We start from the raw sequence: 13,964 nt of genomic DNA, 5'->3' as shown, positions 1-13,964 counted from the left end.
CTAGTATATAATTTGTTTGAAATAGGAGTTATGAAAGTTATAGCTCATGTGAATTGACAATGTGGACGTTCAATTTTTTTTTTTTTGAAACGGAGACAAATGTTTTTTATTAATAAGAACTCTAAATACAAGACATTTATATAAAGAGAACAATAAAGAAGAAAAAGAAAGGAAGAAATGGGAAAACTATAGGGTCAGGAGGCGCATCCAAACAATTTAATCAGATTGACACCTCTTTGGACGTTCAATATTTAACACTTTAGATGTCTCATCTTGATGAAAAACAGAAAGTTAGTATTGTATTATTTGTTGTATGGATTATTCGTGTTCCAAATCTAGGTTAAAAGTAGAAGATTAATTATTATTATGATTTTCAATTTAACCATATGTGACAAAAGGGGATTTGTACGTTTGTACTTTTAGTAAAATATACCCACTTTATGTTGGCAACTTGTGAACTTATTTAAAAGACAATTGAAGTCTAGGATTTGGTTATGGTTTTTTTTTTCTTCTTTAAAATTTAGAGATCTATCGATATAGAAAAATTAGTTATAGAATTTGAGAAAACACAAAAATGATCATTTATGTTCGTTTGATAGCTAATCGTTTTTTTCCATAGATTTTCACGTTAAAATGCTTTCCATTTAATCTCTATATTTTAAAACGGTTTACATAAGTTTTTGAATTGAAATTTAAAACCTGCTGACATAAAATTGAAAATTCTATGATCTTTTGAGCAAACAAAACTGAAGGATTTAGGTTGGTAAAGCTTTATCTCACCGAACACCAAATTTATGAAGTTCCAGTTGAAAGATTTGGGTTTATGATTAATAAAGTTATAAAGAATATAAATAAATGGGTGTTTGTTGAAAAGAAACCATACTTCATTCAATGATGGAGAGGGATCTGTTTTGTTTTGTTGATAATTTGTGTTACTTAGCCCAAGAAACAGCATCAATCTCGGATTGGGCACTTCTATACAACTCCAACCTCTTCCCAATTGAAATTCTTCGTTGCATGATGGCAGGATCCTCATCCAACAATTTCCCTAATTGTTTCGACTGTCAAAATAATTGGCAAAATCAGAGTTGGAATCTTCCTTTTCTTTTCTTTCTTTTTTTGGACTATAAAATGAGAGTGAAAGTTTACAGCATTATTTAGGTGCAAGATACAAGAATAAACTAGGCTTGTATCTACCATGATTTTATCAACAAAAGTCTAAACTTAAAGCTCAACTCAACTGACACATCTATTTGTACTCATGGACAAGAGGTTTCGGTTTCAAATCTTTCCACCCTTACAACTTTTCTAACTTGGCACATTGGGCTTTTAAAATTATATTGGGTAATTATAATTGGTGGCAATTTTAGAAATAATAGTTAAGTATACATCAAAATTTTTTAAAAAAATGCAAATATAGTAAAATTTATGGAGAATTGTCAAAAAAATAGCAAATTTGACAAAATATTTATAACTTAAATATGCTTCTATTAGTGATATTGATAAACAATGATAAAAGATATTAAGTTTCTGTCAATCCAAAATTTTGCTACAACAGATAAATATTTTAGTTTATTTTACTATATTTAAAAATGCTCCAAAATCTATCACTTATAAACTTTTACTATATTTAAAAATGCTCCAAAATCTACCACTTATAAACTTTTATCTCTGACAAATAGCTCTTTAAATGAGACTAGTCCTCCCAATCTAGCTCACATCTATGTTCCCGACTAATGTGACTTAGCTAAACTTTACATTAAAACAAAAGCTCACATCATTGAGTCCATTGGGCCACATCTATCGATATAACTTGGCATGATGGAGGATTTCTACTATGTTTCCTAGTACCTAGACATCTGATATGCTTTAGCCTTTAATAAAAGCATAGGAATAATAACTACGTGGAAAGCAACTAGAAAAGAAGAAAGTTAAAAGGGTAAAATAGATGGGACTAAAATTGTAATTTGACCCTTCACTTATTTTCTATTTCATGAGAAGCCGAGATGATGGTGAGTTTCTTACCTCCTTTGTACCCAATTCTGCAAAGAAATGATCGAGCAAGCTGCGTTTGGCCTCCCGGACTTGACAATATACTATTGATTTTGGAATAGAATTCCTCAGAGTCCCACAAACCATATTGACGTAGGACAACACTGTGGATCCTGTAAAGGAAGGAGCAAACCTTAATTGCTACACAAAACAAACTTCTCTTAAGTGCTTACACTATTCATTTTTTCTCATTAAAACCTCAAGTCCGCAATGACTTGATGTCACTCACATGCTAAAAAGACCGTATGTTAAACATTCGGGGCCCAAAATACTTTATGTTCCTCTTAGTTTGTGATTGAGGCCAGGGGGGGGGGATATCTCTAGTCCATTGCTATACAGGGAAAAGAAATGTTGGTATTTCTGCTTACCAACTCGCCGGAGATAAGAATCGTTGTATCTATCAAAAATCGAATGTGTTGGATTTCCACCCTTCTCAACATCTTGAGGAAGCTTGCGAAAAAATTCAACAGTTAAGTAACCACACTCCATATCCACTAGTTGTAAGGTGGCTCTCTTGCTTTCTTCCTTCATCCTCTCTAATGAGTTAATAGCTGCCTTCAAAACCTCTGTTCTCAAGGTAGGATATTGCTTTAACTCCTGGATGAGACCAAAGTGAGAGAAGAAAACTGTTAAGTCGTTTATATTAAAAACTAGCAAAATTGGAGCTAGGAGTTTGGGGGAGAGAGAGAGGACTCATCACGAAAACTTATAAAGACCATGTAAGTACGGACTCATAGTTCACTACTTACCGTAGTCTCACTGACAGACTTCTGCACTAAGTCTTTAAGAAGAGAAAAAACCTGCAGTAATAAACATAGATGTGAAAAAGCAAGCACGAGCAGGAATTGATGAATATTAGTTAAGTTAAATAAATAAAATTGTATGTTAAAGAGAAAATGTCTGTCAATGACAGGTTTAGAACTACTTTAAACCAGGACCGTTTCAACTAAAACTTTGTTATTTATCCATTTGGATTAATCTTAACACTAATACTTGACCACCAGCCATCAAGAAAGAAGTTCGTTTCACAAGAAATTTACTAAAATTTGAAAGCTAGATTACTCTTGAAATACTCCATCTTTCAAATAGATAGCAAATTTCTCGATCTTAGATCTAAAGACCATTGCATGACACCATAAATTTTGACCACTTGGCAACCTGTGGCAGGTGGGAGACGGCTGGCGGACTACAACAACTGGTCTAGTATGGACATAAGCAGTCAACGCCTAGTCTACTTAGCAGATGAAGAGAATTTTGAAACATTAAAAATTATTTTAGACCATGTTAACTATTAGTCAAGGGTTTACTGTTCTTTTAAAGAAAAATTAACACTTGGAGTTTATTTGCCACATAATCAAACAAAATTGAGCTAATCCACGTCATGGTATACAGCCTAGTTAAAATTCCACTGGGTTAAAATTAAGTCAAAGACCATTTAAATTACGAGATCAAATAGACATCAATCTCAAACGTCAAAAACCAAAAGTATATATTCCTAAAAAAATTTATTACGTGTATTATTTAAATTTAGTAAATAAATGAGAGTGCAACTCAATTTGGAGAATGAGACATTTTAGTTGATTCGTGATATCTAAACATATCATATATAAACAGGCTGAAGGAAAAGGAATATCATGCCTCAATAAAATGAAAATGGTGCAAAAGAAAGAACTCGTAGATGTAAATAATATAACTAATACTACTTACCTAGAAATTTGTGCAGTAATTTTAATATTCATCCCATGCAGCATTGAAACTAAAAATTACTTTTGCCTATTCTTGATCGGTGAACATCTCCATAGAGTTAAAATGTTTATAACATTTAGTCAATAAAAATACCAACTAATTGCATAACAACTGAAATTTGAAAGCACTTAAAAAACAGATACTCCCACTATCTATTTTTGCATGGATAAACAATATAATCCTAATCCATGACCTGTCATAAGATCCTCCGGAGTTGTTTAACAAATACTTTGAACCATGTGATGCATTTGTCAGGTGAGAAAAAAGATATACGGTTGGTTCCTCATTTTAATTATGATGAGCAATAAAAAAGTGTTACCGCATCTACAGCTGCCTCTGCAGGAGTTCTAATGGTTACCAAGGTAGATTCAACAAGCCGGCGATACCCTTGTTCAGGTGCAATTAAATGAGGTTGGTATCCATCTGCTTCAGTTATTATCTTTCGAACATTGTCCATAGAAAGATGCTTGTCAAAATGCAATCTCTTTAAAGCAGCCGGGAATTGATTGTCAAACACAGAATAAATCTTCTCTCCACCTGGGCGTCTAGAGAATCAAACACGTTTGGAAAGGCAATCATTCCAGATATGATTAAAACCACTAATAAAAATAGGATAAGCAATGGAGTATCACATATACATACACGCCATCTAGATGTTCTTTAAATATCTGATCAAATGTGCGGGAAATTTCCATGATCATATATAATTTTCCCTGCATTAGGAGGGATTGGAGGGAATGCAACGTTACAAGTGCTTAACACTACACAATAGTTTGTAGAAGCTACAATTCACATAGGAATGAGAAACTAAATGCTGAATAATTCTTCCAGCTACTGTTTATTTTTAAACTTTGGAATTAGTATATAATCAATCGATGTACATCATTCACAAAAAGCGATTATCCTTTCATAGATGTTCTTGTAGATTCCTCTACACTTTCCAATATGTTTGAGATTTATAAAAGAATTAAATTTCAGGGTAAATTTCCCTTGAAAACTATAGAAAATCACTTTTTTTACATTTCTAGACTGACATCAGATCGTTCAAAAAACCCTTACCCAGTTGAAACAGTGCAAGAAAAATGGCAAAACCATTCCCTTTTTCTTTTTGTATTTTATTTATTTATTGATTGAAAAATGGCAAAACAGTGCAAGGAGAGGGGAGAAAATGCATAAACACAAACCATGCAACTTTAGTAGAATGAATGTATTCTTCCAGTTGAGAAACTAGGGGTGGAAAATGTTGCATAAATGGAGCTACAATAAAATTGAAGAAAATTATACTTTTTTGGAGGGATTTTTAAAGATAGAATAATTGAAAAACTATTTGTGGTCTATAGCAAAATTTTAATCCAAGTCCAAAATGGATAACCAAAATCTTAAAGGATAGTTGCAAATTTAACGATTAGATTCAAAATAATTAAGTATATAGCAACATTTAAAAAAATTTGCAAATATAGTAAAATTTATCAAATTTTATCGATGGTAACCGATAGACTATGTTGTAAATATTGGTCTATCACTAATTGTCTTGCTATATTTGCATTTTTTTAAAATATTGCTATATCCTTAATTATTATTACTCAAATGACCATCAATTATAATTACCCAAATTTTAAACCGAAGCCTAGTATCTTTCTGTTTTTTTGGATAATTATAATTAATGACCATTTTAAGAATAATAATTAAGGATATAGCACATTTAAAAGAAATTGCAAATATAGCAAAACTATCGCTGATAGATATGTATCACGGATAGATTTGTATAATCTATCAATGATATATCAATATTTACAACATGGTCTAACAGTGATAGACTTCTATCATTGATAGAATTTGATAAATTTTGCTATATTTGCAATTTTTTAAAAATGTTACTATATACTTAATTATTTTGCATCTAACGGTTAAATTTACAACTATCATTTTTTTTCTATAGGATGGAGATACTTTCCTTTTCCTTCCATTCGGGTAATATCTCCTATTTTTTATTCTTTAAAAGAAAAAGAAGGCAGGCAAGCTCAGTATGGCCAATGGAAACCCTCTGGCCTCTTAAGAAGGCAGCTAAGCTTTTTAAACTTTCACTTTAATGACTATGCTCCTTAATTCCTTGTAAAACTAACAGATTTTTTTCTCAAAAAAAAATCGTCTTTCATTTTTCCTTTTTCATTTCATTCGTTCTATTCTTCTTTTCAACTTTGAATATTCAATTAAATGTAGCTTTCTTTTACGAATAAAACCCCTCAAAACACATCTACCAGGCACTTATTTATGTGTTAGTAAGTTGCGGCAAAAAAATGGCTTCAAAGTAATCAAAACAGTAAGAAGTGGACAATTTTAAAATGCTTACTCCAGTATCAGTTGCAATGGATTTTCCAAGACGACTCAACTCTGCCTCCAATTCAGCGATAGTTTTGTTAATAAGAGACTGAAGGCCTGGAATTCTAGACTTGATGACAGATTCCAGATGCTGAAAATTTTTTTCCACCCACGCTTTTCAAATTAGTCATCCAAACAAGACTAGCAAATGTCAGAATAGGTAAGAATTCACTGGCAGTTCAGCAGACAAAAAAAAGGTTTTAAATCTTTTTCGTCCTTGAAAATTGGAGCGATTGATGGAAAATGTTGTTGTAAACATAACAAACAAAGAAGAAAAAAATCATGTGATCATTAAAATGATAATGTTAACCTGCATGGGCAATTCTGTACCTTTGAAAGCATCTTCCCTAAATGTTCAGAACCCATCCTGCTGGCCATGTGCTGATACTCTGGACTAGTAGCAAAATACTCACGTTCTCTACGACGAGCCGCAATCATATCAACGCTTTTATTTATATCAGCTTGTGAACGATTAACAACACCAATCCAAGGAAACTGCAGTTTATATGCTCTTCCTTCTAAAATCTGCAAACCCGTAAGTAAATTTATTTTTATTTATTAAAAAATAACAGAAGAATTAGTCATTCAAATATCCCGAGGAAAGAGGAAAATTTAAACACCCAAAAAATTACTTATTTGAATAACTTGCTACAACCATTTTCAATTGATATTCATCATCTAGGCCTCACAAGACAAAGAACTTGACCTTCCAAAAGTGAGCAAAAACAAGATGGAGGGAAAGTGATGACCAAACCAAAACAGAGAAGGAAATGCAGGAAAGTTCCCCTTATGAAGGCAATAAAGTGAAATGGTCTTCTCAGGCTTAGGCTATAAAAGTACTATATAAAGAAGAGAAAGCATAGTTGAAAAATCCCACTGAGGATCTTAACGATAAGAGAACCGTTCTTCATGGAAAAATCCCATTCTTGAGGAGCTTTTTATTTTTATTTGTTCTCTATGAATTTGGTGAACAATCTGGCATATATCTACTTGATTCTACACCTTTGTTTCAGCTAGTACTAAATCTTGATCTGAATGAGTTTGATTATTGGGTGGGTGAAATTGATCTAACTTCAGGGCAGCCGTTGTAGACAAAAAAGTTAGAACATTATCAAGACCTTTTTCAACCAACAAGCATTGATGTGAATATCTGTAATAGACATATTAAACAAGATACTGCAATAGACAAGTTGCAACTGGAACTTTAGGCCGCCACACGTACATCAACTGCATTTGTCCCTTGGTCCATAAGATCGATTTTCGTCAGAACTCCAAATGTCCTCTCACCTGAAAGTTTAATAATTTCATGAACTAGGACAAAAAAGGGGAAAATATAGTTGACCGCAAAACAAAATACCTTCAAGCCAATTCCAAATAGCTTCAATCTTTTATTTATTTTCTTTTCTTATGAGATATCAGACTTTCATTGAGAAGAAAATGATAGAAAACAAGAGCATACAAAAAACATAAGCCCACAAAAATGGAGAGAATGGCAACAAACTACAAAAATGGGCTTTAATGAAGACCTAGCAAGTAAACAAAAAGATCTTGTCATCGAGGTCCAATGTAACTGCATTGCTCTTCTTCTACCAAACAACTCCATCCATGTGGTTGTCCAATCCCATATCCCGTCATTATTTAAAGTCTTAAATTTTAAGTTGGAAAAAATGACGATCTTAGATCTGCCACTGGATGAGAGTAAACCTACCTCTGTAAAAATAAAAATACAATTTTTCAAGAGGGAAAGCCGTTGTCCGATCTTCTCCATGAGATCAATACCAAAATGATAAACACCAAGAATTTTTCCCAGGAAGGAAGCCAAGATACGTGTAGGAAAAATTACCAATAACAAGGGCTCTGACCATTCATTATAGTTGGTATCAGTTCCAAGGCCAACAATGACCAAAGTGTAAATGAGTTCTTTTATATTCGACCACTTTCAAAATTGACCAATTGACGTTTCTTATCCCTTCATATTCAACCCAGCTCGTGTATAAGGAAACTACCTTTATCTCAAACTAAGATGCAAAGAACCTTTGTTCTTTGTTTTTATGGCTCCTCTTGCCTTGGGCCTTCCTTATTTTTTTCTCTCTCTTCCCTTTATGAATTCTTCTAGTTTTTCATTAAAATATATAGAGTAAAAGGAAAGAGTCTGGACAAAACTCTAAACAAAGTCCAACAAGCAATTAAAATAAAAACCTATATACAATTTCACTGGTAGATGCATAGAGGGTAAGAATTAAAAAAACATCTCTGATTTCTAAAACTAGTTCAATTCACAGAAAGAAAGAAAAAACAAAAAGAAGAAGAAGACGATTACTCTTTGGCTCAAGTCACGTGTAATTGATCAAAACATAGTCAAGGTAGATAATGCCATATATAAAGATTCTAATTTTTAAAACTAATCCGAGGTCAAACAAAAGAACAATGGATCAAGTCATGCATGCTTAATGTAAAGGTAGGCACACATTCATTTTACATAATCCAAAAGAATCTTGTTTCTGTCTCACCTTTTGGATCTACTTCACGAGAAATTTTAATTGCATCAGATGTCGCAAGATCCTGGTTTGCTGGAGAAATGGCCAGAATGATGCAATTAGGCTGTAACAAGAGATATGTCACACATAAGTGAAACAGTTACACGTCGCACATAAGTCAAACAGTTATATGCCACAAACTGAAACAATTAGTCTGTAACAAGATATTGCAAACCAGGTTAATTATCAGACTAACATTTTCAATTAAAAAAAACAAAAAAAATTCAGAAAAACGCAACAGCACCATTTACGTAATACTATTATATTAAAAGGGAGCCCCATATTAAATTATATACTCTGACAATTACCTTTTCTATGAAGGATCGAACCATGTTCTCTATATCTTGAACAATGCTTTCAGATTGGCCCTCTACATATTAAAGTCAATGCATCTTCTCACTCAAATTTGCAATTCATGCAGTTTTTTTTGTTCAGTCATCATAAATAGCTTATAAGAAGATAAATGGAGTTGAGAACTTGGATTAATTATAAACAATAATTGAGAAGTTCTAACTAACCAACAGCTACTTTTGTCAGCCCAGGAAGATCGATGAGTGTCAAGTTAACGACTGCAATTAAAATAAAATAACAATTAACCACTGTAATTAAAACTCCATAAGAAAACTGGAAAATAAAATTTCGAGAAAGTAAGTTGATAGGAATTTTTCATAATATAAATACAACCTATCAATATAAAACAAGGAAATGTTGTAATAATAAAAAAAGACCACATCCAAATTATACCGCAATGCGTATTCATAGTAGAAATACAACCGCATCAAATTGACATAAAAGGTTTTCTTCAACTTTGCAAAAATGCTATAGATCAATAAAAAAAAAATGCACTTTTCAAAAAACCTAACAAGACCAAGTGAAATTAAACATGTACCTTATAGGTCAATTGTTTGTAACTTATAAAAATATTGAGAAAAATCTAACTCAAAACTCCACTCTGGAATTGTAACTTCCTTTCTCTTTGTCCGTTGGCAATCCTCCTTCTAGGATAAGCAATTGAACTTATTTCTTTCTTTGATCATTCGTGTTCTCATAATTAGACCGCTAACTAACTAGTGAACCAAATCAACTTTACTACCTAATTCTAGACTCAGGGTACTTGTCAAAATAAAAAATAGTGAAGAAGAATTTGGTCGAAATTAGATATAGAAATTAAAATCTTATATTATCTACTCAGCATCATCAAGAGTATCCCTACAACAAAAGCAACAGAAGCTGCTTAACCAGAGAAAATATCTAACCATTGGGAGAGTAGATACTGAGATGGATTGGAACACTTGAAATTTGTTTACTGCGCCCCGTCTCTCTATCAGTCTCGTCTGAGATCTCCTGTCTCAGGGCGGCTACATGAGTAACGAGTAGAGATGAATTAATCAACAAATAAACATTCAATAGTTGCGAAAATATGTATGAAAACAAGTACCAAAATCAGTAAATTTTTTCCTAGGGAGATGCATGAACTCTCCATATTCTTTTCCATCGTCGATTCTATGAAGCTGCAAAACAAGAGGGCGTCGGGTGACAATCCCTGCAAACAACATATCAGTATCTTATTTCAAATTCCAAAGAGTGTGGACATAAGGGAGAGAATAAAATTTGCTAATAATATTGCATATTTTGTGTAACTATTGGAAAACAACTGCCTGACAAGGTTCATTCGTCTGCTTCCCGAGTTCAGCTTGTAATTAATAAACATGGGTAGAGCTGACATGAAATACAATACAAATTACCAGGAGTGAGATGCCTAAATTACAACTTTTAGAAGTTGACCGTTCAGCTTGTAATTACCGAGAGTGGCAAGGTCTGTTATTTTAAGACGTTGCATCCCCTTTTAAAGAGAAACTTCTGAAAGCTTATAGTTTGAAAAAATCACTTTTCTTTCAGCTACTGATTTTTACAAACGTCAAATGTTCTACATGACAAAAGCCAGGGCCAACGATGAACAACAAGGCAAAAAAAATCTATTCTGAAGTACTTTGCAAGTTCACGATGCACCCTTCAAATGAAAAAGACAGTCATCAAAAAGGAGATAATGACAGCAGAAATTTACCAGCTCCCCGAGGTAAAAAGTCTTTTCCAACAACGCTCTCCAACACCGAAGACTTGCCAGAGCTCTACAACCAATAAGATAGCAGCTTGAGTGGACTGCTGGTCTATAACACATTATGGGAAGTGATAAGGCGAATTGTAATATAAGAACTAATGCCGTTTGCAAAGGTTTCCGCATGTTTCTTGAGCTGCACATCTAACCAAACCGAGAGCCTAAGTATATATGAAAACATCAAATTTAACTCGGGTGAACAACATTTCTAAATTATAGTTGTAATATTGATAACAAGCGATCTAATGTTTGATAGAAGGGAAAAAAACTATCATTCTGATTTTTCTATCAAATATTTCTCTAAAAGGACATGATCAATTTTTTCTATAACATGAATTTTCCAGGTAAGATAAAAGGCACTAACTCGTGGAATTCTGATGAAATTATTGCAGTGATTGGAGAGAAGGGATATAAAGGAACGATGGAATATAGTTCCTAGAGAAGGTCGACAAATTTGCTTAAATTATACAATACATTCTGAAACGAATTAAAAAGAGAAGCAACTCGTGCGGTCAATTATATAATCAAACGAAATAGAGAATAGAGCAGTAACCGTAGAAACATAATGACGTCGCGAAAGATAATTCCGAGAGAAAGTAAAACAAGAACTCGGGCCAAAAATGATAAGATAGCAGTAAAACGGGCGTATTAAAGTAGAAGAACATGGAAATGTGAGGAAGCGGGGCATGACCTGGCCTCCGACGACGGCAATGGCAGGAAGGGAATCCCAGAGAGTGGGTAAAGCGCTCTCTTCGCCATGGTCGCCGAGAGCAGTGCAAGCTCTCTGAAGTTTGTTGACCAAGGAAATGAGATTTTCCATGAGCGAGGGAAATCGGATTGATGAGACGATGAAGAGTATGGATTGCAGCTGAAGTTTAGCTGAGAGTAATTAAGGATGGAATGTGAGAGTGAGGAAAAGGAGGGAGAATGTGGGGCGGCCATTGATGGACTTTGGAAATGGAGAGAAGAGGTGAAGGCGAAGAAGAAGGCTACGAATCCGAGTCCTTTGAACGTTTCCAATCTTTGGTACGGCTTCTATTCTGTTTAGTTATTTCGTTATTTCGTTTTTTCCTTTTCTTTTCTCTTATTTGTATTTCTTTTTAATTTACAAAACAATTTCCAAATTTGTTATAAATGGATTGAGAGATTTAACCATTTCATTATTATGTATAGTAAGATATTTTATAAATGTTGTATTTGATTGGCAATTGTAGGGATATAAATAAATAAATGAAATGAAAAAATATTGGATACTTTTTAAATTGTGGTATAATTAATCAAAATATTTATTAAAAAATCTATATTTTATCACTTACCGATAATTTTATTTGATATAAGTCTAACAATGTATTGAGATCTATCATTTATATAATCTAAAATTTATTATATTTTGAAACTATTTTCAACAATTTTGTCGTTTACAATAGTTTTCAAACTTTTTTTATGTCTTTTACTTTCCCTTGTATTTCTTTGTTGGAAATTACTCACCTCACTTGCAAAATTGAATCATAATTTTGGTTGGAATCAAATTTATGATAGGTCTAGAAGCGAGGCCCTAGATAAGTCTGGAAAAAGAATTGAAAAAAAAATGAAATTCATTTTCACATATAGAACGAAAATGTAACAAAATTTTATATCAATTATATTGATGGACCTTAGTAGAAATCTTTCATTAATAAAAGGTAGAATATTGCTATACTTTGTAATTTCGTGTGACAGTGTCCCTAGTAAATAAGTTATATGAATAATAGCAAAATGAAAATAGTTACAAGTTTGCATTTTTTTCTTCAAATTTATTTGTAAGTATCGAATCAAATGTGAAGTGGACGAATCAAACTTCAAACCTCAAATTTTTTTAAGCCATCTCTAACTTCAAATCTGTTAATACAATAATTATGCCGGTTAAAGTTAACTCCTACCTATTACAGAAAAAAAAAAAAAAAAAGACAAAACATAACTTTCGAACGAATAAATAATCTGTTACAAAACGTATTTGTTTTCTCTATACATAACACAACATGCATTGAAATTATTTTATTTTATTATACAAGTACAATATTGAATGTCCTATTTTATGAACAAAGCACATGTAAGTATGGTATTGTCAAACATTAAATTGTTTTGTATTATTTTCATATATCATATATTTCGTTTTATTTATTATTTGTCACCTCAACACGACTTTTAAAATGGAACGAGATCCACTAATATTGATATGGAGTTTTCTTTCATGTCTACTAGTTTTTAGAAGTATTTTAAAACATAACAAAATAAACTAAAACATTTATATAATATATCAAAACCTTAGATACTGATAGACTTTTATCAATGTATATTAGTTGATAATTTTTTAATTAATAGACAATTATAAAATTCAACACATGTCTATTTGCATTCATTATTTGTATAAATGAATATTTACTATATTATGTAAATACTTACCGTAATTATGTCATTTACAATAATTTCTTTTTTTTTTTTCACCTAAAATTTACGACGTAAACTAAATGAGCATTATACTTTCAAACAAAGAAAACGGTTGTAATCGGCAACATACTGAAAATATCTACAAAATGTAGCATTCTTTTATATTATATCAATTACACACGCTAATAAACTTCATCCATGGTTAGTAGAACGATAAATTTGTCATTCAACCTCACCGTTTACATTTTATTTTTGATTATTTTAATTAAACTATAAAGTTTCGTGAACAATCTTTTTGAATAAAATATATTGATAAAAGTTTTTCGATCTATCATCTTATAAATATTTCGATTGATTTTGATATGTTTAAAAAACATATAAATTATAATTTCCATAATAATTTGTTATCATTGAATCACGAATAAACGATGAAATCAAGTGGAGAATTTTCCTTTCCCCGCGTAGAGTGGGGTGTGTAGCCGCCACGTCAGTTGAAAAAAAGGGTAGTACGGAATCTCCATGCTACCTTCCCCTTCTTCGTCCCTTTTCCTTTTCAATCTTTAAAAACATAATAAATATAAATAAAGATAAAAATAGTTTCCCATTTCAGTTTGGACTTGGCGCTTCCCAGTCGCCTCCCCTCCCTCCTTCCCTCCTTCCCTCGCTTTCCTCAATTTTCTTTGGAGCCAAAAATAAATTCCATATTT

At 32.2% G+C, this 13,964-nt stretch overlaps 1 protein-coding gene across 3 annotated transcripts; it reads right to left on the bottom strand.

The window, feature by feature from the left end:
• Window positions 1-685: 685 nt before the first annotated feature.
• On the bottom strand, window positions 686-11,870 carry LOC101209856 (dynamin-related protein 5A). Of its 3 annotated transcripts, none has more exons than XM_004140541.3 (16): window positions 11,522-11,870; window positions 10,780-10,843; window positions 10,153-10,257; window positions 9,971-10,072; window positions 9,233-9,283; window positions 9,023-9,084; window positions 8,688-8,778; window positions 7,400-7,464; window positions 6,508-6,702; window positions 6,149-6,268; window positions 4,441-4,511; window positions 4,118-4,343; window positions 2,802-2,852; window positions 2,421-2,649; window positions 2,026-2,165; window positions 686-1,061 (listed from the first exon to the last, which is right to left on the bottom strand). In XM_004140541.3, exons 1-16 carry the CDS (start codon window positions 11,648-11,650, stop codon window positions 933-935), a joined length of 1,830 nt encoding a protein of 609 aa, XP_004140589.1. In that variant the 5' UTR covers window positions 11,651-11,870; the 3' UTR covers window positions 686-932. The 3 variants fall into 3 exon arrangements, with proteins under 3 accessions (XP_004140589.1, XP_031743779.1, XP_031743778.1); XM_031887919.1 differs by having other exon boundaries at window positions 10,780-10,966; window positions 11,522-11,654; XM_031887918.1 differs by having other exon boundaries at window positions 10,780-10,991; window positions 11,522-11,653.
• Window positions 11,871-13,964: the final 2,094 nt, after the last annotated feature.

Source organism: Cucumis sativus, chromosome 6 (genome assembly GCF_000004075.3).
Source record: "Cucumis sativus cultivar 9930 chromosome 6, Cucumber_9930_V3, whole genome shotgun sequence".
Lineage (NCBI taxonomy): Eukaryota > Viridiplantae > Streptophyta > Magnoliopsida > Cucurbitales > Cucurbitaceae > Cucumis > Cucumis sativus.
The sequence above is the reverse complement of the archived record's forward strand: the minus strand, read 5'-3'. Positions and strand labels throughout refer to the sequence as shown.

Excerpts from the sequence above, each read along its gene's own strand:
- LOC101209856 (XM_004140541.3), bottom strand. The coding sequence starts at position 11,650 with ATGGAAAATCTCATTTCCTTGGTCAACAAACTTCAGAGAGCTTGCACT. Across the intron at positions 10,258-10,779 it reads CTTTTTACCTCGGGGAGCTG|GGATTGTCACCCGACGCCCT; the intron begins GTAAATTTCTGC and ends TGTTGTTTGCAG. Across the intron at positions 10,073-10,152 it reads GAAAAAATTTACTGATTTTG|CCGCCCTGAGACAGGAGATC; the intron begins GTACTTGTTTTC and ends TTACTCATGTAG.